The sequence below is a fragment of the Lonchura striata genome, chromosome 37 (assembly GCF_050655825.1).
Source record: "Lonchura striata isolate lonStrDom1 chromosome 37, ASM5065582v1, whole genome shotgun sequence".
NCBI lineage: Eukaryota > Metazoa > Chordata > Aves > Passeriformes > Estrildidae > Lonchura > Lonchura striata.
The window spans coordinates 14207533-14229227 of record NC_140739.1 but is presented as its reverse complement, the minus strand read 5'-3'; the positions used below and the strand labels follow the sequence as shown (position 1 = coordinate 14229227).

The 21695-nt window shown below is 59.9% G+C and overlaps 3 protein-coding genes across 3 annotated transcripts in view; all 3 read left to right on the top strand.

The window, feature by feature from the left end:
• Positions 1-14014, top strand: part of SHANK1 (SH3 and multiple ankyrin repeat domains 1) — a 67592-nt gene extending 53578 nt beyond the window's left edge. Inside the window, exons 20-26 of the mRNA XM_085565714.1 lie at positions 2801-2857; positions 3775-3896; positions 5361-5430; positions 7069-7683; positions 7718-9293; positions 11816-12461; positions 12756-14014. Of these exons, the coding sequence (XP_085421840.1) occupies positions 2801-2857; positions 3775-3896; positions 5361-5430; positions 7069-7683; positions 7718-9293; positions 11816-12356 (2981 nt within the window). The 3' untranslated portion in view covers positions 12357-12461; positions 12756-14014. The remainder of the gene's footprint in view (positions 1-2800; positions 2858-3774; positions 3897-5360; positions 5431-7068; positions 7684-7717; positions 9294-11815; positions 12462-12755) is intronic.
• LOC146763971 (uncharacterized) lies at positions 9589-11454 on the top strand. Its single transcript, XM_085565837.1, has 3 exons — positions 9589-10361; positions 10590-11041; positions 11172-11454. Exons 1-3 carry the CDS (start codon positions 10014-10016, stop codon positions 11437-11439), a joined length of 1068 nt encoding a protein of 355 aa, XP_085421963.1. The 5' UTR covers positions 9589-10013; the 3' UTR covers positions 11440-11454.
• Positions 14015-14201: 187 nt separating the features above from the next.
• Positions 14202-15450, top strand: LOC146763970 (uncharacterized). Its single transcript, XM_085565850.1, has 2 exons — positions 14202-14487; positions 14724-15450. Exons 1-2 carry the CDS (start codon positions 14344-14346, stop codon positions 15357-15359), a joined length of 780 nt encoding a protein of 259 aa, XP_085421976.1. The 5' UTR covers positions 14202-14343; the 3' UTR covers positions 15360-15450.
• The last annotated feature ends 6245 nt before the right edge of the window (positions 15451-21695 follow it).

Sequence of the window (21695 nt, the reverse complement as noted above, 5' to 3'; positions counted from 1 at the left end):
TTCTCCCAAATGTTCCCCAAATTCCCCCAAAATCCCCAAAATCTCCCCAAAATTCCCCCAAAAATCCTCAAATCCCCCAAATTTCCCTCCAAATCTTTCCAATACTCCCAAAATTCCTCCCAGTTTCCCCCCAAATTCTCAATTTTCCCAAATTTCCCCCAAATTCCCCAAATTTCCCCAAAATTCCCCCAAAATTTTCCTCAAGTCCCCCAAATTTCCATCCAATTTTTTTCCATATTTCCCCAAAATTCTCCCTAATTTCCCCAAAAAATGCCCAACATTTTCCCAAATTTTCCCCTAATATCCCCCAAAATTCCCCCAAAATTCTCCTCAAATCCCTCAAATTTCCCTCCCAATTTTTTCAATATTCCCCAAATCCCCCAAAATTTCCCAAAAAATTCCCAAATTTTCCCCAAATTTTCCCCAAAAATTCCCCAAATTTGCCCACCATTTCCCCAAAATTCTCCCAAAATTCCCCCAAATTCTCCTCAAATCCCTCGAATTTCCCTCCAAATTTTTAAAATTTTCCCCCAATTCCCCCAAATTTCCCAAATAATCCCCAAAATCTCCCAAACCTCCCCCAAATTTCCCCCAAATCTTTCCAAAATTCCCCCAAAATTCCCAAAATTTCCCCAAATTTTCCCAAATTTTCCCAAATTTCCCCCAATTCTCCCCTAACGCGTCTCGTGTCTCCCCAGTCTCCCCCTGGAAGAAACGGAGCGGTGAGTGACGGCCCCTTGCACACTCATCGCACACTCATCGCACACTCGCCCCTTGCACACTCACAGAACGTTCCGGACCCTTGCACACTCATCAAACACCCGTGGAACCTTCCGGAGCCTTGCACACCCATTGCACACTCATCGAGCACCCCTTGCACGCTCCTTGCACACTCACGGAACTTTCTGGAGCCTTGCACGCTCATCAGACACCCCATGAAAGTCCTTGCACACTCATCGAACATTCCGGACCCTTGCACACTCATCAGACACCCTTTGAAGGGTTCACGCACCCCTTGCACACTCATTGCACGCCCCTTGCACACCCACTCCTTGCACACTCATCAAGCACCCGTGGAACCTTCCGGAGCCTTGCACACTCATTACCCGGCCCTTTGAAGGTTTCCCACACCCCTTGCACACTCATCAAATACCCTTCAAAGGCCTTGCACGCTCATTGCACGCGCATGGAACCTTCCGGATCCTCGCACACTCGTCAGACACCCCTTGCACGCTCAGTGCACACTTGGGCAAAGGCTTGTGTGGGCCTTGCACACTCATTGCACGCTCATGGGACTTTCTGGAGCCTTGCACACTCATCAAACACCCCATGAGGGTCCTTGCACACCCCTTGCACACTCATCACACACTCCCTGCACGCCCCTTGCACACCCATTGCACACTCACAGAACGTTCCAGATCCTTCCACACCCATCAAAAAGGCTCGGAAGGCCTTGCACACTCATCGCACACTCATCGAGCACCCCTTGCACACTCATCGCACACCCCTTGCACACTCCTTGCACACGCATTGAGCAGCCTTGGAACCTTCCGGAGCCTTGCACTCTCACTGCACACCCCTTGCACACCCATTGGACTTTCCAGCGCCTTGCACACTCATTAAAAACCATTTGAGGGCCTTGCACACCTATTGCACACCTGTGCAAGGGTTTGCACAGGCATTGCACACCCCTTGCACGCCCCTTGCACACTCATGGAAATTACCGGAGCCTTGCACACTCACCCAACCCCCATTAGAAGCCTTGCACGCTCATTGCACACTCATTGCACACCAATGGAACCTTCCGGAGCCTTGCACGCTCGTCCGAACCCCTGACACGGCTCAGCTGTGCAAAGCTTTGCACACTCATTGCACACTCATTGCAAATCCTCGCAGGGTTTTCTGCAGGCCTTGCACACTCCTTGCACACTAACGGAACCTCCCGAAGCCTTGCACGCTCAGCGAATCCCCGTGCCAGGATTTGCACACTCAGCCCTTGCACGCTCATCCCCCCCTCCCCCAGCATCCCAAACTCCCAAAAATCCCCAAAAAAATCCCAAAAAATCCCAAAAAAATCCAAAAAAATCCCCCAAAAAATCCCAGAAATCCCCCAAAATCCCTCTGGGACCCCCCCCAAAATTTCCAATTTCCCAAAAATCCCCCAAAACCCCCAAAACGCCCCCCAAAACCTTCCCCAAGAACCCCCCAAAATCCCCAAATCCCCCCAAAATCCCTCTGGAAACCCCCCCAAAAAAAGCTCAAATTCCCCAAAATTGCCCCAAAATCCCTCTGGGACCTCCCCAAAATCCTCCCAAAATTTCCAATTTCCCCAAAATCCCCCCAAAACCTCCTCGAGACCCCCTCCAAAATCCCCAAATCCTCCCAAAATCCCCAAATCCTCCCAAAATCCTTCTGTGACCCCCCAAAATCCCCAAATTCCCCCCAAATCCCCCCAAAACCTCCCCGAGACCCCCCCCAAAATCCCCCAAAATCCTCCCCAAATCCCTCCAGGACCCCCAAAATCCCCCTGGAACCCCCAAAAATCTCCCCAAATCCCCCAGGAGACCCCAAAATCCCTCTGGGACCCCCCCCAAATCTTTCTGAGTCCCCCCAAAATCCCTCTCAGAGCCCCCAAAAAAAACCCAAGACCCCCCCAAATCCTTCTGGGACCCCCCAAATCCTTCTGGGACCCCCCAAAGTCCCCCCGGGACCCCCCCAAATCCCCTCGGGACCCCCCAAAATCCCCTCGGGACCCCCCAAAATCCCCCCGGGACCCCCCAAAATCTTCTCCTCCCCCCAGATTTCGACCCCTCCTCGACCACCGAGAAGAAGAGGACGGTGTACCAGATGGCGCTGAGTGAGCGGGGGGGTTGGGGGGTCCCGGGGGGATTTTGGGGGGTCCTGGGGGGGTTTTGGGGGTTCCCAAGAGGATTTTGGGGGTTCCCAAGAGGATTTTGGGGGTTCCCAGGAGGATTTTGGGGGGTCCTGGGGGGATTTGGGGGGTCCTGGGGGGGTTTTGGGGGGTCCTGGGGGGGCCCTGAGGAGATTTTTGGGTATCCCAGGGGAATTTTGGGGGGTCCCAGGGGGATTTTAGGGGGTCTTGAGGGGATTTGGTGATCCCAGGAGGATTTTGGGGGGTCCCAGGGGGATTTTGGGGGGTCCCAGGGGGATTTTGGGGGTCCTGGGGGAGCCCTGAGGAGATTTTTGGGGATCCCAGGGGGATTTTGGGGGGTCTTGAGGGGATTTTGGGGGGTCCCGGAGAGTTCTGGGGGGTCCCAGGGGGATTTTGGGGGGATTTTGGGGGAATTTTTTTTTATTTTGGGGGCAATTTTGGGAGGGATTTTATGGGAATTTTTTGGGGTGATTTTGGGGGGTTTCGGGCCCGGGACCCCTCCCCAAATTCCCTCCACCCCCAAGAAAATCTGGACAAGATTTGGGGTGGGGGAGGGTCCCGGGGATGTTTTTGGGTGAATTTTTGGGGATTTTTTTGGGATTTTGGGGGGGATTTTTTTGAGGTTTTTTTGGGGGGATTTTTGGGGTGATTTCGGGGGTTTTTGGGCCCGGGACCCCTCCCCAAATTCCCTCCCCCCCCCCCAGACAAGCTGGACGAGATTTGGCGTGGGGGAGGGTCCCGGGGAGGTTTTTGGGTGAATTTTTGGGGATTTTTTTGGGATTTTGGGGGGGATTTTTTTGAGGTTTTTTGGGGGGATTTTTGGGGTGATTTTGGGGGGTTTCGGGCCCGGGACCCCTCCCCAAATTCCCTCCCCCCCCCAGACAAGCTGGATGAGATCCTGGCAGCCGCCCAGCAGAGCATCAGCGCCGGGGAGGGGCCGGGGGCACCCCTGGGACCCCCCCTGGGCAAGGGGGGGCGCCCCAAAGGCTTCTTCGGCCCCGAGGTGAGTTTGGGGCGAATTCGGGGGAATTTGGGCAAAGTCGGGAAAGTTGGGGGAAAATTGGGGGGGAAATTCAGGGAAATTTGGGAAAATTCAGGGGGAAATTTGGGTAAAAATTGGGGAAAATTTGGGTGAAATTTTGGGGGAGTTTGGGGAAAATGTGGGTGAAATTCAGGTAAAATTCAGGTGAAATTTGGGCAAAGTTTGGGGAAATATGTGTGAAATTTGGGGGAAATTTGGGTAAAAATTGGGGAAAATTTGGGTGAAATTTTGGGGAAATTTTGGGAAAATGTGGGTGAAATTCAGGTAAAATTCAGGTGAAATTTGGGGAAATATGTGTGAAATTTGGGGAAATTGGGGCAAAATTTAGGTAAAATTTGAGGGAAATTTGGTTGAAATTCAGGGAAAATTGGGGAAATCTGGGCAAAATTCAGGGAGAATTTGGCAGAAGATGTGTGGAAATTCAGGTGAAATTTGGGGGAAATTTTGGTGAAATTCAGGGAAATTTGGACAGAAATTGGGTAAAATTTGGGGAAGTAATGGAAAATTTGGGGGAATTTGGGAAAAATTTCGGAGAAACTTGGGTGGGAAATTTGGGAGAAATTCAGGGGAAATTCAGGTAAAACTCAGGTGAAATTTGGACAAAATTTGGGGAAATATGTGTGAAATTGGGGGGATATTTGGAAAAAATTTGGGAGAATTTGGGTGAAATTTGCAGAACAGTTGAAATAAATTTAGTTGAAAATTGGGGGAAATTTGTGGGAAATTTGGGGAAATTGAGGAGAAATTTGGGGGAAATTGGAGCAAAGCTGGGGAATTTGGGCAAAATTCAGGGAAAATTTGGCAGAAAATGTGGGGAAATTCAGGTGAAATTTGGGGAAAATTTGGGTGAAATTGAGGGAAATTTGGGCAGAAATTGGGTAAAATTTGGGGAAAATTGGGGTGAAATTTTGGGGAAATTTGGGTGAAATTTGGAGAAATTTGGGTGAAATTCGGGAGGATTTGGGTGAAATGTGCAGAAAAGTTGAAAGAAATTTGGGTGAAAATTGAGTGAAATTTGGGGAAATTCAGGAGAAATTTGGGGGAAATTGGGGCAAAATTTAGGTAAAATTTTAGAGAATTTTGGGGGGAAATCGGGAGAAATTTGGGGAAAATTTGGGAAAAATTGGTTGAAATTCGAGGAAAATTCAGGTGAAATTTGGGCAAAATTCAGGGAAAATTTGGCAGAAAATTTGGGTGAAATTTGGGGAAAATGTGGGTGAAATTGATGGAAATTTGGGCAGAATTTAGGTTAAAATTGGGGAAAATTGGGGTGAAATTTTGGGGAAATTTGGACAAAATTTGGAGAAATTTGGGTGAAATTCGGGGGAAATTTGGCCACCGTTTTTGGGGTTCTGCTGTGGCTTTTTTGGGCATTTTTGGGTTTCTGATCTGATTTTTGGGGTCACCCCCCCCGTTTCTCCCCAGGGTCCCTTTGAGCGCCCCCTGCTGGCCCCGGGGCCGCCGCACGGGCTGGTGCTGCGCCAGAAATCCATCGGTGCGTGCCCCAAAATCCGGGAAAAACTCCCCAAAAACTCCTGAGAAACTCCCCAAAAAGTCCTCAGAAACTCCCCAAAAAGTCCTGAGAAACTCCCCAAAAACTCCTCAGAAACTCCCCAAAAACTCCTCAGAAACTCCCCAAAAAGTCCTGAGAAACAGCCCAAAAAATCCTGAAAAAACTCCCCAAAAAGTCCTGAAAATCTCCCAAAAAAATCCTGAAAAAAAACCCTTAAAATATCCCCAAAAAATCCTAAAAAACCCAAAAAAAATCCTGTAAAAACTCTCCAAAAATCCTGATAAAACCCCACAAAATAATCCCGAAAAAACCCAAAAAAAATCCCTGAAAAAACCTCCAAAAAATTCTGAAAAAAAAACCAACCCAAAAAATCCTGAAAAAACTCCCCAAAAATCCTTAAAAAACCCTAAAAAAAATCCCGCCCAAAAAAATCCTGACAAAACTCCCCAAAAATTCTGATAAATCCCCAAAAAAATCCCGATAAACCCCAAAAAAATCCCGATCAACCCCAAAAAACTCCCGAAAAACCCCAAAAAAACGCAAAAAACCCCCCAAAAAATCCCGAAAACCCCACAAAAAATCCCGAAAAACCCCAAAAAAATCCCAAAAAAACCCCCCCAAAATAACCCCCATCTCTCATCCCCCCTTCTTTCCCTTAACTCCTTTGAATCTCATTTGAATCTCATTTGAATCTCCTTTGAATTGCTTTTGAATCACCTTTGTCCCTCATTTGCATCTTCTTTGAATCTCATTGGAATCTCCTTTGCACCTCCTTTGCCCCTCATTTGCATCTCCTTTCCCCCTCATTTGCATCTCCTTTGAATCTCATTTGCATCTCCTTTGAATCTCATTTGCATCTCCTTTTCCCCTCCTTCGCCCCTCATTTGCATCTCATTTGAATCCCATTTGCACCTCCTGTTCCCCTCATTTGCATCTCCTTTTCCCCTCATTTGCATCTCCTTCGCCCCTCATTTGCATCTCCTTTTCCCCTCATTTGCATCTCCTTTTCCCCTCATTTGAATCTCCTTTGAATCTCATTGGAATCTCATTTGCCTCTCCTTTGAATCTCATTTGCACCTCCTTTTCCCCTCATTTGCATCTTCTTTGAATCTCATTGGAATCTCCTTCGCATCTCATTTGAATCTCATTTGCATCTCCTTGGAATCTCCTTTGAGTCTCATTTGAATCTCATTGGAATCTCCTTTTCCCCTCATTTGCATCTCCTTTTCCCCTCATTTGCCTCTCCTTCGCCCCTCATTTGCCTCTCCTTTGTCCCTCATTTGCATCTCCTTTTCCCCTCATTTGCATCTCCTTCGCCCCTCATTTGCCTCTCCTTCGCCCCTCATTTGCACCTCCTGTTCCCCTCATTTGCATCTCCTTTGAATCTCATTTGCATGTCCTTCGCCCCTCCTTTGCATCTCCTTTGAATCTCCTTTTCCCCTCATTTGCACCTCCTTTTCCCCTCATTTGCCTCTCCTTTGTCCCTCATTTGCATCTCATTTGAATCCCATTTGCCCGTCCTTCGCCCCTCATTTGCATCTCCTTTGAATCTCATTGGAATCTCCTTCGCATCTCCTTCGCCCCTCATTTGCATCTCCTTTGCATGCGCTCTGCCCGCAGGCGCGGCGGAGGACGAGCGGCCGCTGCTGGCGCCGCCTGGCGGCCGCTTCGCGCGCAGCCTGTCGGTGCCGGGCCCGGAGGAGATCCCGCCGCCGCCCACCACCGCGCCCCCCGAGCCGCCATTGGCTGCGCCGCGAGGGGGCGTGGCTCCGGCCGGAGGGGGCGTGGCCGCGCCAGCGGGGGGCGTGGCCGCGTCAGCAGTGGGCGTGGCCGCGTCAGCGGGGGGCGTGTCCCTGGGCGGAGGGGGCGTGTCCCTGGGCGGAGGGGGCGTGTCCCTGGGCGGAGGGGGCGTGTCCCTGGGCGGAGGGGGCGTGTCCCTGGGCGGAGGGGGCGTGGCCGCGGGCGCGCCGCCCTGGCGGCTGTACGGGCTGGGCGGGGCCGGGGCGGGGCCGCGGGGCGGGGCCGCGGCGGCGCTGCCGAAGCCGCTGCGGCGCAAGGGGCCGCTGGTGAAGCAGCCCAAGGTGGAGGCGGAGGCGGGCGCGGCGGGGCCGGAGCGCAGCTCCATCGCCATCCCCACCATCGTGGTCAAGGCGCCCTCCACCTCCAGCTCCGGCCGCAGCAGCCGCGGCAGCAGCGTGGAGGCTGAGGGGGGGGGAGGGGGGGGAGCACCCCCGAGGGGGGAGGGGGAGGGGGAGGGGGAGGGGCGGCGGCTCCTCCCCCCCCCCCGATTTCACCTCGCAGTTCGGGGCGGCGCTGGTGGGGGCGGGGCGGCGCGAGTGGGGGGCGGGGCGGCGCTCGGCGCTCTTCCTCAGCACCGAGGAGGAGGAGGAGGGGGCGCTGGGGGGAGGGGCGGGGGGTGGGGGAGGGCTGGGCCCCCCCGCCCCCCGCCTGCGGCACTCCAAGAGCATCGACGAGGGGATGTTCGCGGCCGGGGGGGGAGGGGGCGAGGCCTTCCCCGCCCCCACCCGCGGCTACCGGGGGGCTCGGGGGGGTGGGCAAGGCGGGGGGAGGGGCAGCGCCTTCAGCAGCGTGGGGGGAGGGGCGGGAGGGGCGGCCCCTCCCCCGCCGCTGCACGCGGGAGGGGTCCCGGTGCATCCCGCTATGAGCCCGGTGCATCCCAGTTTGTCCCCGGTGCATCCCAGTTTGTCCCCGGTGCATCCCAGTTTGTCCCCGGTCCATCCCAGTTTGTCCCCGGTGCATCCCAGTATGGGCGCGGTCCATCCCAGTTTGTCCCCGGTGCATCCCAGTTTGAGCCCCGCGCGCCCCCCTCCCCCCGCCGGCGGCTGCCGCGTCCTCCCCCCCGCCGCCCCCTCCCCCTTCCCCCTGGGGGGGCTCCACGGGGGTCTCCCCCACCCCCTCCACGCCCCTCCCCCCGCCGGCCCCGCCCCCTCCCCCCTGCACCCCTCCCTGGGGGGGGGGATGGGCTCCCCCCTGCCCGCGGGGGGAGGGGTCCGCTCCCTCCCCCTCCTGGGGGGGGTCTCCCCCGCCCTGCACCTCTCCGGCCCCCCCACCCTCCCCAAGGCGCCCCCTCCCCAAAAACTCCCCGCCCCCCCCTCCAGCCCCTCCCGCCGCCCCCCCCAGCCCGACCCCTGGGCCGCCCCTCCCCCCGCCGAGGGCCGCGTCCGCTTCTCCGAGGGGCCGGGGGGTGGGGGAGGGCCGGGGGGCGGGGGAGGGGCCGGGGGTCTCCTGTCCCTTCCCCCCCCCGCCCCCTCGGTGGACGCCGACGAGGAGCTGCTGCTGGCCGAGCCCCTCCCCCCGCCGCTGGAGTTCGCCAACAGCTTCGAGGGTCCGGCCGCGACCCTCGCCCACCCCCCGGAGGCCGCCCCTCCCCACCCGGGCCCGGGCGACTCGGCCGCGTCCAGCCTGACCTCGTACGACAGCGAGGTGGCCACGCTGACCCAGGGCGGGCCGGGGGGCGCCGCCCACGACCCCCGGCGGGCCGGCGCGGGGGGAGGGGGCCCGGGGGGAGGGGGCTCGGGGGGAGGGGCCGCCGAGGGCGCCGAGGCGGTGACGGACTCGGGCATCGAGGAGGTGGACAGCCGCAGCAGCAGCGACCACCCCCCCGAGGGCGCCGAGGGACCCCCGGCCGACGGGGGGGGAGGGGAGCGCCGGGGGAGGGGCCGCGCGGGGCTGAGGGGGAGGGCGGAGTGGGAGGAGCTGCCCCTCCCCCTGCCCCTCCCCGCCCCTCCCCTCCCCCCCCACGGGCAGGGCCCCCCCCCCCGCGGGGGGATGGGCGCAGGATGGAGCCGCGCGGGACTCGAGGGAGGATTCGGAGCCCGGCACAGGTGAGGGGGGAGGGGCGGGCGGAACACCTGGGGGAGGGAGGGGCGGGGGGAACACCTGGGGGGCGGAGGGGCGGGCGGAACACCTGGGGGGGAGGGGCGGGGGGAACACCTGGGGTGGGGGGAGGGGGGAACACCTGGGGGGGAGGGGCGGGCGGAACACCTGGGGGGGGAGGGGCGGAAGGCACACCTGGGGGGGAGGGGCGGGGGGCACACCTGGGGGGGAGGGGCGGGCGGAACACCTGGGGGGGAGGGGCGGGCGGCACACCTGGGGGGGGAGGGGAGGGCGGAACACCTGGGGGGGAGGGGAGGGCAGAACACCTGGGGAACATGGCACCCATCACACCTGGGGCACCCATCACACCTGTGACACCCATCACACCTGGGGCACCTGCGGGACATGGCACCCATCACACCTGGGGCACCCGTCACACCTGGGGTACCTGGGGAACATGGCACCCATCACACCTGGGGGGCGTGGCATCCATCACACCTGGGGCATCTGTCACACCTGGGACACCTGCAGCATTCATGGCACCCATCACACCTGTGACACCCATCACACCTGGGGCACCTGTGACACCCATCACACCTGGGACACCTGCAGCATTCATGGCACCCATCACACCTGTGACACCCATCACACCTGGGGCATGCATTGCATGGATGGTGCGGTCACACCTGTGACACACCTGTGGCACCTGTGGCACACCTGGCACCTGCATGGATGGGGGGCAGCCATCGCACCTGTGTCACCTATGGCACACCTGTGACACACCTGTGACTCACCTGTGTTACCTGTGGCACACCTGTGACACACCCATGACTCACCTGTGTTACCTGTGGCACACCTGGCACCTGCATGGATGGGGGGCAGCCATCGCACCTGTGGGAACACCTGTGGCACGCCTATGGCACACCTGTGATACACCTGTGACTCACCTGTGTTACCTGTGGCACACCTGTGACACACCTGTGACTCACCTGTGTTACCTGTGGCACACCTGGCACCTGCATGGATGGGGGGCAGCCATCGCACCTGTGGGCACACCTGTGGCACACCTGTGGCACCTATGGCACACCTGTGATACACCTGTGACTCACCTGTGTTACCTGTGGCACACCTGTGACACACCTGTGGCACCTGCATGGATGGGGGGGCCATCGCACCTGTGACACCTGTGGCACACCTGGCACCTGCTGCATGGGCTTGGGGGTGTGGCATCCTTGGCACACCTGTGACACACCTGTGACACACCTGGAATCTGCATGGATGGGGGAGCATTGCACCTGTGGCACACCTGGCACCTGCTGCATGGGCTTGGGGGGTGTGGCACCCTTGGCACACCTGCAACACACCTGTGGCAGCTGTTGCATGGATTGGGGTGGGCATCGCACCTGTGGTGTCCATCACACCTGTGCCCAGCACACCTGTACCCGTCACACCTGGCACACCTGTGCCCATCACACCTGTGCCCATCACACCTGTACCCATCACACCTATCACACCTGTGCCCATCTCACCGGTACACATCTCACACCTGTACCCCTCACACCTGTGCCCATCACACCTGTGCCAATCACACCTGTCACACCTGTGCCCGTCACACCTGTAGGGTCTCACCTGTACCCATCACACCTGTACCCATCACAGCTGTCACACCTGTACCCCTCACACCTGTGCCCATCTCACCTGGCACATCTGTACCATCACACCTGTTCACACCTGTGCCCATCTCACCTGTTCTCACCTGTACCCATCATACCTATACCCATGTCACCTGTACCCATCACACCTGTACCCGTCACACCTGTACCCCTCACACCTGTGCCCATCTCACCTGTTCACACCTGTACCCATCATACCTATACCCATGTCACCTGTACCCATCACACCTGTACCCATCACACCTGTACCCCTCACACCTGTGCCCATGTCACCTGGCACATCTATACCATCACACCTGTTCACACCTGTACCATCTCACCTCCACCCATCACACCTGTGCCCATCTCACCTGTACCCCTCACACCTGTGCCCATCTCACCTGGCACACCTGTACCATCACACCTGCACCCATCACACCTGTGCCCATCTCACCTGTTCACACCTGTACCTGGCACACCTGCCCACCCACTTCGGCGTTAAAGGGAAGGGCGTGGCTCGGGGGGCGTGGCTCGGGGGGCGTGGCCTCACCTGGCGTGGCTCGGGGGGCGTGTCCGGGGGCGTGGCTCGGGGGCGTGGCCTCACCTGGCGTGGCGCGGGGGGCGTGGTCAGTGGGCGTGGCCTCACCTGGCGTGGCTCGGGGGGCGTGGTCAGTGGGCGTGGCCTCACCTGGCGTGGCTCCGGGGGCGTGGTCAGTGGGCGTGGCTGGGGGGCGTGGCTCGGGGGCGTGGTCAGTGGGCGTGGCCTCACCTGGCGTGGTCAGTGGGCGTGGCCTCACCTGGCGTGGCTCGGGGGCGTGGTCAGTGGGCGTGGCCTCACCTGCCGCGTCCCCCCCTAACCCCCCGCCCCCCCCCCACAGGCTGACCGACTCCTCCGCCCCCGCCCCGCCCTCCCCCGCCAAGCCCCTCCCCCCGGGCCCCGCGCTGTTCCCCCATTGGCCGAAGCCGGCGGTGGGCGTGGCCGCGGAGCTGGAGCCGCGCCCGCCGCTGCGCCGCGCGCCCAGCCCGGCGCCGCCGCCGTCGGAGCGGCGCGGCAGCCCCGCGCCCCGGCCCGCCTCGCTGCCCGCGCTGCCGGCCGCGCCGCTCTACGCCGGCGCCTACCTGGAGCTGCGCGGCGCCTTCCCCGAGCCGCCCGCCGCCCGCTCGCTGTCGCCGCCCCGCGCCGCCGCCCCCGGGAAACCCTTCGGCGCCAAGCCGCTGGCGTTCTGGAGCAAGTTCGACGTGGCGGACTGGCTGGAGTCGCTGAACCTGGGCGAGCACCGGGCGCGCTTCCTGCACAACGAGATCGACGGCACGCACCTGCCCGCGCTGACCAAGGAGGATTACATCGACCTGGGCGTGACGCGCGTGGGGCACCGCATGAACATCGACCGCGCCCTGCGCCTCTTCCTCGAGAGGTGATGGGGCCGCGGCGGGCGCCGGGAGGGGCGGGCGCGGGGACGGGTGAGGGGGGCAGGCGGCCGGGTACCGAGGGGAGACCCCCAGGTGTGAGGGAGACACCTCCAGGTACCGAGGGGAGAGCCCCAGGTGTGAGCGGGAGGCACCCAGGTACCGAGGGGAGACCCCCAGGTGACAGGGAGACACCTCCAGGTACCGAGGGGAGACCCCCAGGTGTGAGTAGGAGGCACCCAGGTACCGAGGGGAGACCCCCAGGTGACAGGGAGACACCTCCAGGTACCGAGGGGAGACCCCCAGGTGTGAGGTGGAGGCACCCAGGTACCGAGGGGAGACCCCGAGGTGTGAGCGGGAGGCACCCAGGTACCGAGGGGAGACCCCCAGGTGACAGGGAGACACCTCCAGGTACCGAGGGGAGACCCCCAGGTGTGAGGGAGACACCTCCAGGTACCGAGGGGAGACCGCCAGGTGTGAGGTGGAGGCACCCAGGTACCGAGGGGAGACCCCCAGGTGTGAGGGTGACACCTCCAGGTACCGAGGGGAGACCCCCAGGTGTGAGGGGGAATCCCTCAAGTGTCAGGGAAAGACCCCCAGGTGTGAAGGGGAGACCCCCAGGTGAGAGGGGGAGGCCCCCAGGTACCTGGGGGAGGGGCTCAGGTGAGAGGGAGCAACCCCCAGGTACCGGGATGAGACCCCCAGGTGTGAGGGAGAGAGGGGGTGAGGGGGAAGGTGAGTGTGCAATGGGATCCAGGTGTGTAACGGGGTCCAGGTGTGCAATGGGATCCGAGTGTGCCACAGGATCCAGGTGTGCAACGGGATCCAGGTGTGCAGCAGGATCCGAGTGTGCCACAGGATCCAGGTGTAAAACAGGATCCAGGTGTAAAACAGGATCCAGGTGTGCAATGGGATCCAGGTGTGCAATAGGATCCAGGTGTACAATGGGATCCAGGTGTGCAATAGGATCCAGGTTTGCAACGGGATCCGAGTGTGCCACAGGACCTGGACTTAGGACTGTGAAAGGATCCAGGTGTGCCACAGGATCCAGGTGTGCAACAGGATCTGAGTGTGCAACAGGATCCAGGTGTGCCACAGGATCCAGGTGTGCAACAGGATCCAAGTGTAAAACAGGATCCGAGTGTGCAACAGGATCCAGGTGTGCAACAGGATCTAGGTGTAAAACGGGATCTGAGTGTGCCACAGGATCTGGATTTAGGACTGTGAAAGGATCCAAGTGTGCAACAGGATCCAGGTGTAAAACGGGATCCGAGTGTGCAACGGGACCCGAGTGTGGCACGGGATCCAAATGTGCAAGGGGATCTGAGTGTGCGACGGGATCCAGGTGTGCAACAAAGTGTGGATGTAGGAATGCAATGGGATCCGGGTGTGCAACGGGATCCGAGTGTGCCACGGAATCTGGATTTAGGATTGTACAAGGATCCGAGTGTGCAATGGGATCTCGGTGTGCAATTGGATCTGGGTGTGCAAAGGGAGGCGGGTGTGCAAGGGGATCTGCATATGGGGATGTAACGGGATCCAAGTGTGCAACAGGATCTGAGCGTGCAACGGGATCTCGGTATTCAAAGGGATCTGAGTGTGCAACAGGATCTGAACATGGAAATGTGATGGGATCCGGGTGTGCAACAAGATCCGAGTGTGCAACGGGAGCTCAGTGTGCAGCACGGTCCAGGTGTGCAACGGGATCCGAGTGTGCAACGGGACCTGGACATGGGATTGTGATGGGATCCGAGTGTGCAACGGGATCCGAGTGTGCAACGGAATCTGCATATGGGAATGTGATCGGATCCGAGTGTGCAACAGGATCTGAGTGTGCAATGAGACCTGGACATGGGAATGTGATGGGATCCGAGTGTGCAACAGGATCTCAGTGTGCAGCAGGGTCCAGGTGTGCAATGGGATCCAAGTGTGCAACGGGACTTGGACATGGGAATGTGATGGGAACCAAGTGTGCAATGGAATCCGAGTGTGCAACAGAATGTGGACATGGGAATGTGATGGGATCCGAGTGTGCAACAGGATCCAGGCTTGCCATGGGATCCAGGTGTGCAACAGGATCCAAGTGTGCAACGGGACCTGGACATGGGAATGTGATGGGATCCGGGTGTGCAAGCAGATCCAGGTGTGTAATGGGATCCGAGTGTGTAAGGGGATCTCGGTGTGCAAGAGGACCTGAGTGTGCCCTGGGGCCCAGGTGTGCAAGGGGACGCGGGCGTGCAGGGGGGCCGGGGCGCGCGTGCAGGGGCGGGCGTGCGGCGGGCGCTGAGTGTGCAACGGGACGTGGACAGCGGGCGCCGGGACGTGGACGTGGGCATCCGCTGGGACGCGAGCGTGCAACGGGAGCTGAGTGTGCAACAGGAGGTGGACGTGGGAGCCCGGCGGGATCTGAGCGTGCCCCGGGAGCTGAGCGTGCAGCGGAAGCTGAGCGTGCAACGGGAGCTGGAGGCGCAGAGGCGGCTGAGCGTGCAACAGGAGCTGAGCGTGCAACGGGAGGTGGAGATCCAGAGGAAGCTGAGCGTGCAACAGGAGCTGGGCGTGCAACGGCAGCTGGAGCTGGGCGTGCAGTGGGAGCCGGGCGTGCAACGGGAGCCGGGCGCGGAGTGGGAGGCGAGCGTGCAACGGGAGGTGGAGCTGAGCGTGCAGCAGGAGCTGAGCGTGCAAGCGGCTCCGAGCGTGCGGTGGGACGTGGAAATGGGCGTGCAACGGGAGCCGGGCGTGCAAGGACACGTGGGCGTGCCCCGGGAGCCACACGCGCCGCAGGACACGGACCCGGGCGTGCAATGGGAGCCGGGCGTGCGAGGGGAGCCGCTGAGCGTGCAACAGGCCGCGGACACGGGCGTGCAACAGAACATGATTGTGCAAGAGGCGATGATTGTGCAACGAGAGGCGAATGTACCGCAGGAGCCGGGCGTGCAAGAGGCCCCGAGTGTGCAACGGGATCCGCAGCCGGGCGTGCAAGAGCCCCTGAGCGTGCAAGGGGACGTGGGAGTGTGACCGGGCGTGCAAAGGGGGGGGTGGGAGCCCCCTCCGAGGCTCGCACGCGCGTGTGGGGGTGAGGGCGGCCGTGCGCACGCGCGTGTGCGAGGCTCACACGCACGCACAAGCGTCACTCTCTCGTGTCCATTGCACACGCGCAACTGTCACGCGCTCACACGCACTCCTTGCACGCCTAGTCTGCACCCCTTGCACACTCGCGTGCCACGCTCAGCTGTTCCTTGCACACTCACGTGCCTCACCTCTCCTGCCCCTCCCTCCCTTGCACACTCACGTCATGCACTCAGCCCCCTGCACACTCACGTGTCACACACATAACTCCCCTTGACACACGTGTGTCACACGCTCACCCCTTCCCTGGCACACGTGCTGACACGCCCCTTGCACACTCACCCCACTCACCCACCGCCCTTGCACACTCACCGGACACACTCAGCCCCTTCCCTTGCACACTCAACCCCCTCACACAGCACCCTTGCACACTCACAGCTCACCCTCACCCCAGCCCTTGCACACTCACCAATTCCCCCTCGCACACCCACCCAGGCTCTCTCACACACTCGTGGGTCGCACACCCATCCCTCTTACACACTCACAGCTCACCCACAGCCCTGCCCTTTGCACACTCACCATTCCCCTTGCGCACTCACTGCCCCACACTTTGCACACGCACTCTCACCCCCTTGCACACTCACCGTTCCCCATTGCACACTCACTGCCCCACACCTTGCACACTCGCTGTGCCACACCTCGCACACTCCCCATTCCCCCTTGCACACTCACTGTTCCCCCTCGCACTCACTGCACCACACCTTGTACACGCACTCAAACCCCCTTGCACACTCACCACTCCCCCTTGCACACTTACGCCACCCTTGCACACTCACCGTTCCCCCTTGCACACTCACCATTTCCCCCTTGCACACTCACACCACCCTTGCACACTCACTGCCCTATACCTTGCACACTCACCATTTCCCCCCTCGCACACTCACCCGCGCCCCTCCCCCCGCTCCCCCTCACACTCGCCCGCCCCTCCCCCCGGCCCCTTGCACACGCGCGTGCCCCGCCCGTGCCCCGCATGCTCACGGGCCCCTCCCCCACTCTCAAAGGGCTCTCTCAGGGTCGTCGCCCCTCCCCCGCCCCCCCCCAAAACAGAGGCAACGACCCCCGACTCGAATGTCTTCCAGCGCCCCTCCCCCACCCCACCCCCCAAACTCCAGGGTGGGGGAGGGGCGCACCCCACCCCCCCCAAATTCACTGTGACCCGCCCCCCCCGGGGGAGGGGGAGGGGAGGGGGAGGGGCGATGTCCCCGCCCCTCCCCCCACCCTCACCAGCCCCTCCCCCACCCCCCCAAGCCCCGCCCCCTCCCGCAGCGCCCCTCCCCCACTGATCAAGGATCCCCCTCCCCCCACACACTGCCCCTCCCCCCCCCAGCGCTGCCGAGCTGCCCCTCCCCCACCCCGCGCCCCTCCCCCCCCCCCCCCCGCGCAGCGGCTCGGGTGTAATTGTAATTACGGGATAATTAATTCAGTAATTAATTAATGAATTCATTAATTAACGAACCGGCGCCTCCCGGGGTTTTCTTGGGGCGGGTGGGGGGGAAAGAATCCCCGCCCCCACCCCGAGTGTGCAAAATGGGCGTGCAAGGGGCGGGGGGAGGGGGCGGGGCTGAGTGTGCAAGGCGGGGTGGGCGTGCAAGGGGCGGGTTTTTTGCACACGTGACCACCCCGTGGGCTCACACGCGCGTGCAAGGCCACGCCCCTTTTTTATTGGCCACGCCCCCATCCTCCACAGCGCCCCCTGGCGGCCCGGAGGTGTCTGGGTGTGGCCACGCCCCCTCCGTTTGGCCACGCCCCCTCCTTTTGACCACGCCCCCTTTTTGGCCACGCCTCTTTTTGGCCACGCCCCCTTTTTGGCCACGCCCCCATCCTTTGGGGCCACGCCCCCTCGGTTTGGCCACGCCCCTTCCTTTTGGCCACGCCCTCTCCGTTTGGCCACGCCCCCTCCTTGGGGGCCACGCCCTCTCCTTGGGGGCCACGCCCCCTCGGTTTGGCCACGCCCCCCGACACTACCGGGATCACCCCCAAAACCCCCCAGACCCCCCAAATTCGTCCCCAAATCCCCCCAAAACCCCCAAATTCCCTCATAGACCCCCCGGGAATTCTCCCCCATGGATGCCCCCAAGGACCCCCCGTAGCCCCCCAATATTTCCCCCATAATCTCCCCCATAATCCCCCCACAGCCCCCCAATAAATCCCCCCAAATCCCCCCACAGTCCCCCCAAAATTCCCCCCATAAATCCGCCATTAATCCCCCCATAAATCCCCCCTAGCCCCCCCATAAATCCCCCCAGAGCCCCCCCAAAATCCCCCCACAGCCCCCCAATAATTCCCTCATTGGCCCCCTTAAACCCCCCCATAATCCCCCCCAATAATCCCCCATAGCCCCCCAATAATCCCCCCATAGACCCCTTTAATCCCCCAAAATTCTCCCATAAACCCCCCCATAGTCCCCCAATAATCCCCCCACAGCCCCCAAATAATCCCTCCAATAAACCCCCAAAATCCCCCCATAGGCCCCCCAAAATCCCCCCAAAATCCCCCCAATCCCTTCCAATGAGCCCCCAATAATCCCCCTATAGACCCCCCAAACCCACCCCAATAATCCCCCCAAAATCCCCCCATAAATCTCCCAAAATCCCCACAATAATTCCCCCCAAATCCCCCCCAATAATCCCCCCATAAATCCCCCAAAATCCCCCCAGAAATCCCCCATAGCACCCCAAAAATCCCCCCAAAATCCCCTCGATAATCCCCCCATAAATTCCCCTTAAATCCCCCATAAATCCCCTATAGCCCCCCAATAATCCCCCATTAATTCCCCATAGCCCCCTAATAATCCCCCCAAAATCCCCCATAAATCCCCTATAGCCCCCCAAAAATCCCCCCAAAATCCCCCCATAAATCCCCCCTAAAAATCCCCCATAAATCCCCCAAAATCCCCCATAAATCCCCCCATAAATCCCCCATAAATCCCCCATAAATCCCCCCATAAATCCCCCCTAAAAATCCCCCATAAATCCCCCAAAATCCCCCCATAAATCCCCCCATAAATCCCCCATAAATCCCCCCATAAATCCCCCAAAATCCCCCATAAATCCCCCCATAAATCCCCCAAAATCCCCCCATAAATCCCCCATAAATCCCCCCATAAATCCACCATAACTTCCCCTATAGCCCCCCAATAATCACCCCATTAACTTCCCATATCCCCCTAAAAATCCCCCCAAAATCCCCCCATAAGTCCCCCATAAATCCCCCAATAATCCCCCCATTAACCCCCCATAGCCCCCCAAAATCCCCCCAAAATCCCCCGATAATCCTCCCATAAATTCCCCCAAATTCCCCTCATAAATCCCCCATAAATCCCCCCAAAATCCCCCATAAATCCCCTATAGCCCCCCAATAATCACCCCATTAACCCCCCATAACCCCCAAAATCCCCCCAAAATCCCCCCAAAATCCCCCCAAAATCCCCGCCCCCTCCCCGCTGCCGGCGGGCGGAGCCGAAGCCGCTCGGCCCCGCTCGGCCCCGCTCGGCCCCGCTCGGCCCCGCTCGGCTCCTCCCGGCCCCTCTCGGGCCGCTTCGGGCGGGTTCGGCTCCGCTCGGGCGGGTTCGGCTCCGCTCGGGCGGGTTCGGCCCCGCTCGGCTCCGCTCGGGCGGGTTCGGGCGGGTTCGGCTCCGCTCGGGCCGGTTCGGGCGGGTTCGGCCCCGCTCGGCCCCGCTCGGCTCCGCTCGGGCCGGCAGGTGAGCGGGGCCCGGCCGGAGGGACCGCGGGGTCCGGGGGGGGCGGGGGGAGAATTTGGGGGCGATTTTGGGGGTTCGGGTGGGGGGGGCAGGTGATGGGGGGCAGGTGTGGGGGGGGCAGGTGTGGGGGGAGGTATTGGGGGGCGGGTTTGGGGGTGCAGGTGTGGGGGGCAGGTGATGGGGAGAAGATTTGGGGGTGCAGGTGTGGGGGGCAGGTGATGGGGAGAAGATTTGGGGGTGCAGGTATGTGGGACAGGTGATGGGGAGAAGATTTGGGGGTGCAGGTGAGGGGGGCAGGTGATGGGGAGAAGATTTTGGGGTGCAGGTGTGGGGGGCAGGTGATGGGGAGGAGATTTGGGGGTGCAGGTGAGGGGGGCAGGTGATGGGGAGAAGATTTTGGGGTGCAGGTGTGGGGGGCAGGTGATGGGGAGGAGATTTGGGGGTGCAGGTATTGGGGTTCCGGTGATGGGGAGAAGATTTGGGGGTGCAGGTGAGGGGGGCAGGTGATGTGGGGCAGATTTTGGGGTGCAGGTGAGGGGGGCAGGTGGTGTGGGTCTGATTTTGGGGTGCAGGTGAGGGGGGCAGGTGATGGGGAGAAGATTTGGGGGTGCAGGTGTGGGGGGCAGGTGATGTGGGGCAGATTTTGGGGTGCAGGTGAGGGGGGCAGGTGATGTGGGTCTGATTTTGGGGTGCAGGTGAGGGGGGCAGTTGATGGGGAGAAGATTTTGGGGTGCAGGTATTGGGGGTTCAGGTGTGGGGAAGGTGATGGGGCTGATTTTTGGGGTTCAGGTGTGTGGGACAGGTGATGGGGAGAAGATTTGGGGTGCAGGTATCGGAGTTCAGGTGTGGGGCAGGTGTTGGGGCAGATTTAGGGGTGCAGGTGTGGGGGGCAGGTGATGGGGAGCAGATTTTGGGGTGCAGGTGATGGGGCTGATTTTTGGGGTTCAGGTGAGGGGGGCAGGTGATGGGGAGAAGATTTTGGGGGTGCAGGTATTGGGGTTCAGGTGTGGGGGCGGTTTTGGGGGTGCAGGTGTGGGGGGCAGGTGATGTGTGGCAGATTTTGGGGTGCAGGTATTTGGGGTTCAGGTGTGGGGCGGAGGTTTGGGGCTGATTTTGGGGGTTCAGGTGTGTGGGACAGCTGATGGGGGCAGATTTGGGGTGCAGGTATTGGGGTTCAGGTGAGCGGGCTGAGTTCGGGGTGAGGATTTTGGGGGTGCAGGTGTGTGGTGATTTTGGGGGGGCTGATTTTGGGGTCCAGGTGTGCAGGGCTGATTTTGGGGTGCAGGATTTTGGGGTTCAGGTGAGTGGGGTGATTTTGGGCTACAGGATTTTGGGGTGCAGGTTAGCGGGGCTGATTTGGGGGTTCAGGTATTTGGGGTTCAGGTGTGCGGGGCAGGTTTGGGGTGGCAATTTTGGGGGTTCAGGTGGGTGGGGCTGTTTTGGGGTTCAGGTGTACGGGCTGATTTTGGGAGGGGATTTTGGGGTTCAGGTATTTGGAGGTGGTTTTGGGGTTCAGGTATTTGGGGTTCAGGTGGGTGGGGCTGATTTTGGGGTTCAGGTGGGTGGGGCTGATTTTGGGGTTCAGGTGTACGGGGTGATTTTGGGGTGGGGATTTTGGGGTTCAGGTATTTGGGGTTCAGGTGTGCGGGGCAGTTTTGGGGTTCAGGTATTTGCGGTTCAGGTATTTGGGGTTTAGATGTGCGGGGTTGATTTTGGGGCTGATTTTAGAGTTCAGGTGTGCGGGGCTGATTTTGGGTCGGGGATTTTGGGGTTCAGGTATTTGGGTTCAGGTGTGCGGGGCTGATTTTGGTTCAGGGATTTTGGGGTTCAGGTATTTGGGGTTCAGGTGTGTGGGGCTGATTTTGGGGTTCAGGTGTACAGGGTGATTTTGAGTCAGGGATTTTGGGGTTCAGGTGCGCAGGGTTGATTTTGGTTCAGGGATTTTGGGGTTCAGGTATTTGGGGTTCAGGTGTGTGGGGCAGTTTTGGGGTTCAGGTTTTGGGGTTCAGGTTTTGGGGTTCAGGTATTTGGGGTTTAGATGTGTGGGGCTGATTTTGGGGTTCAGGTGTGCAGGGCTGATTTTGGGAGGGGATTTTGGGGTTCAGGTATTTGGGGTTCAGGTGTGCGGGGCTGATTTTGGGTCAGGGATTTTGGGGTTCAGGTATTTGGATGTGGTTTTGGGGTTCAGGTATTTGGGGTTCAGGTGTGCAGGGCTGATTTTGGGTCGGGGATTTTGGGGTTCAGGTATTTGGGGTTCAGGTATTTGGGGTTCAGGTGTGCGGGGCTGATTTTGGGGTTCAGGTGTTCGGGGCTGATTTTGGGGCAGGGATTTTGGGGTTCAGGTGTTTGGGGTTCAGGTGTGCAGGGCTGATTTTGGGAGGGGATTTTGGGGTTCAGGTGTTTGGGGTTCAGGTGTGTGGGGCTGATTTTGGGAGGGGATTTTGGGGTTCAGGTATTTGGATGTGGTTTTGGGGTTCAGGTATTTGGGGTTCAGGTGTGCAGGGCTGATTTTGGGTCGGGGATTT

Excerpts from the sequence above, each read along its gene's own strand:
- LOC146763971 (XM_085565837.1), top strand. The coding sequence starts at position 10,014 with ATGGATGGGGGGCAGCCATCGCACCTGTGTCACCTATGGCACACCTGT. Across the intron at positions 10,362-10,589 it reads CTGTGGCACACCTGTGGCAC|ACCTGGCACCTGCTGCATGG; the intron begins CTATGGCACACC and ends CACCTGTGGCAC. Across the intron at positions 11,042-11,171 it reads CCCATCTCACCTGTTCTCAC|CTGTACCCATCACACCTGTA; the intron begins CTGTACCCATCA and ends TACCCATGTCAC.
- LOC146763970 (XM_085565850.1), top strand. The coding sequence starts at position 14,344 with ATGTGGACATGGGAATGTGATGGGATCCGAGTGTGCAACAGGATCCAG. Across the intron at positions 14,488-14,723 it reads GGGTGTGCAAGCAGATCCAG|GAGGTGGACGTGGGAGCCCG; the intron begins GTGTGTAATGGG and ends AGTGTGCAACAG.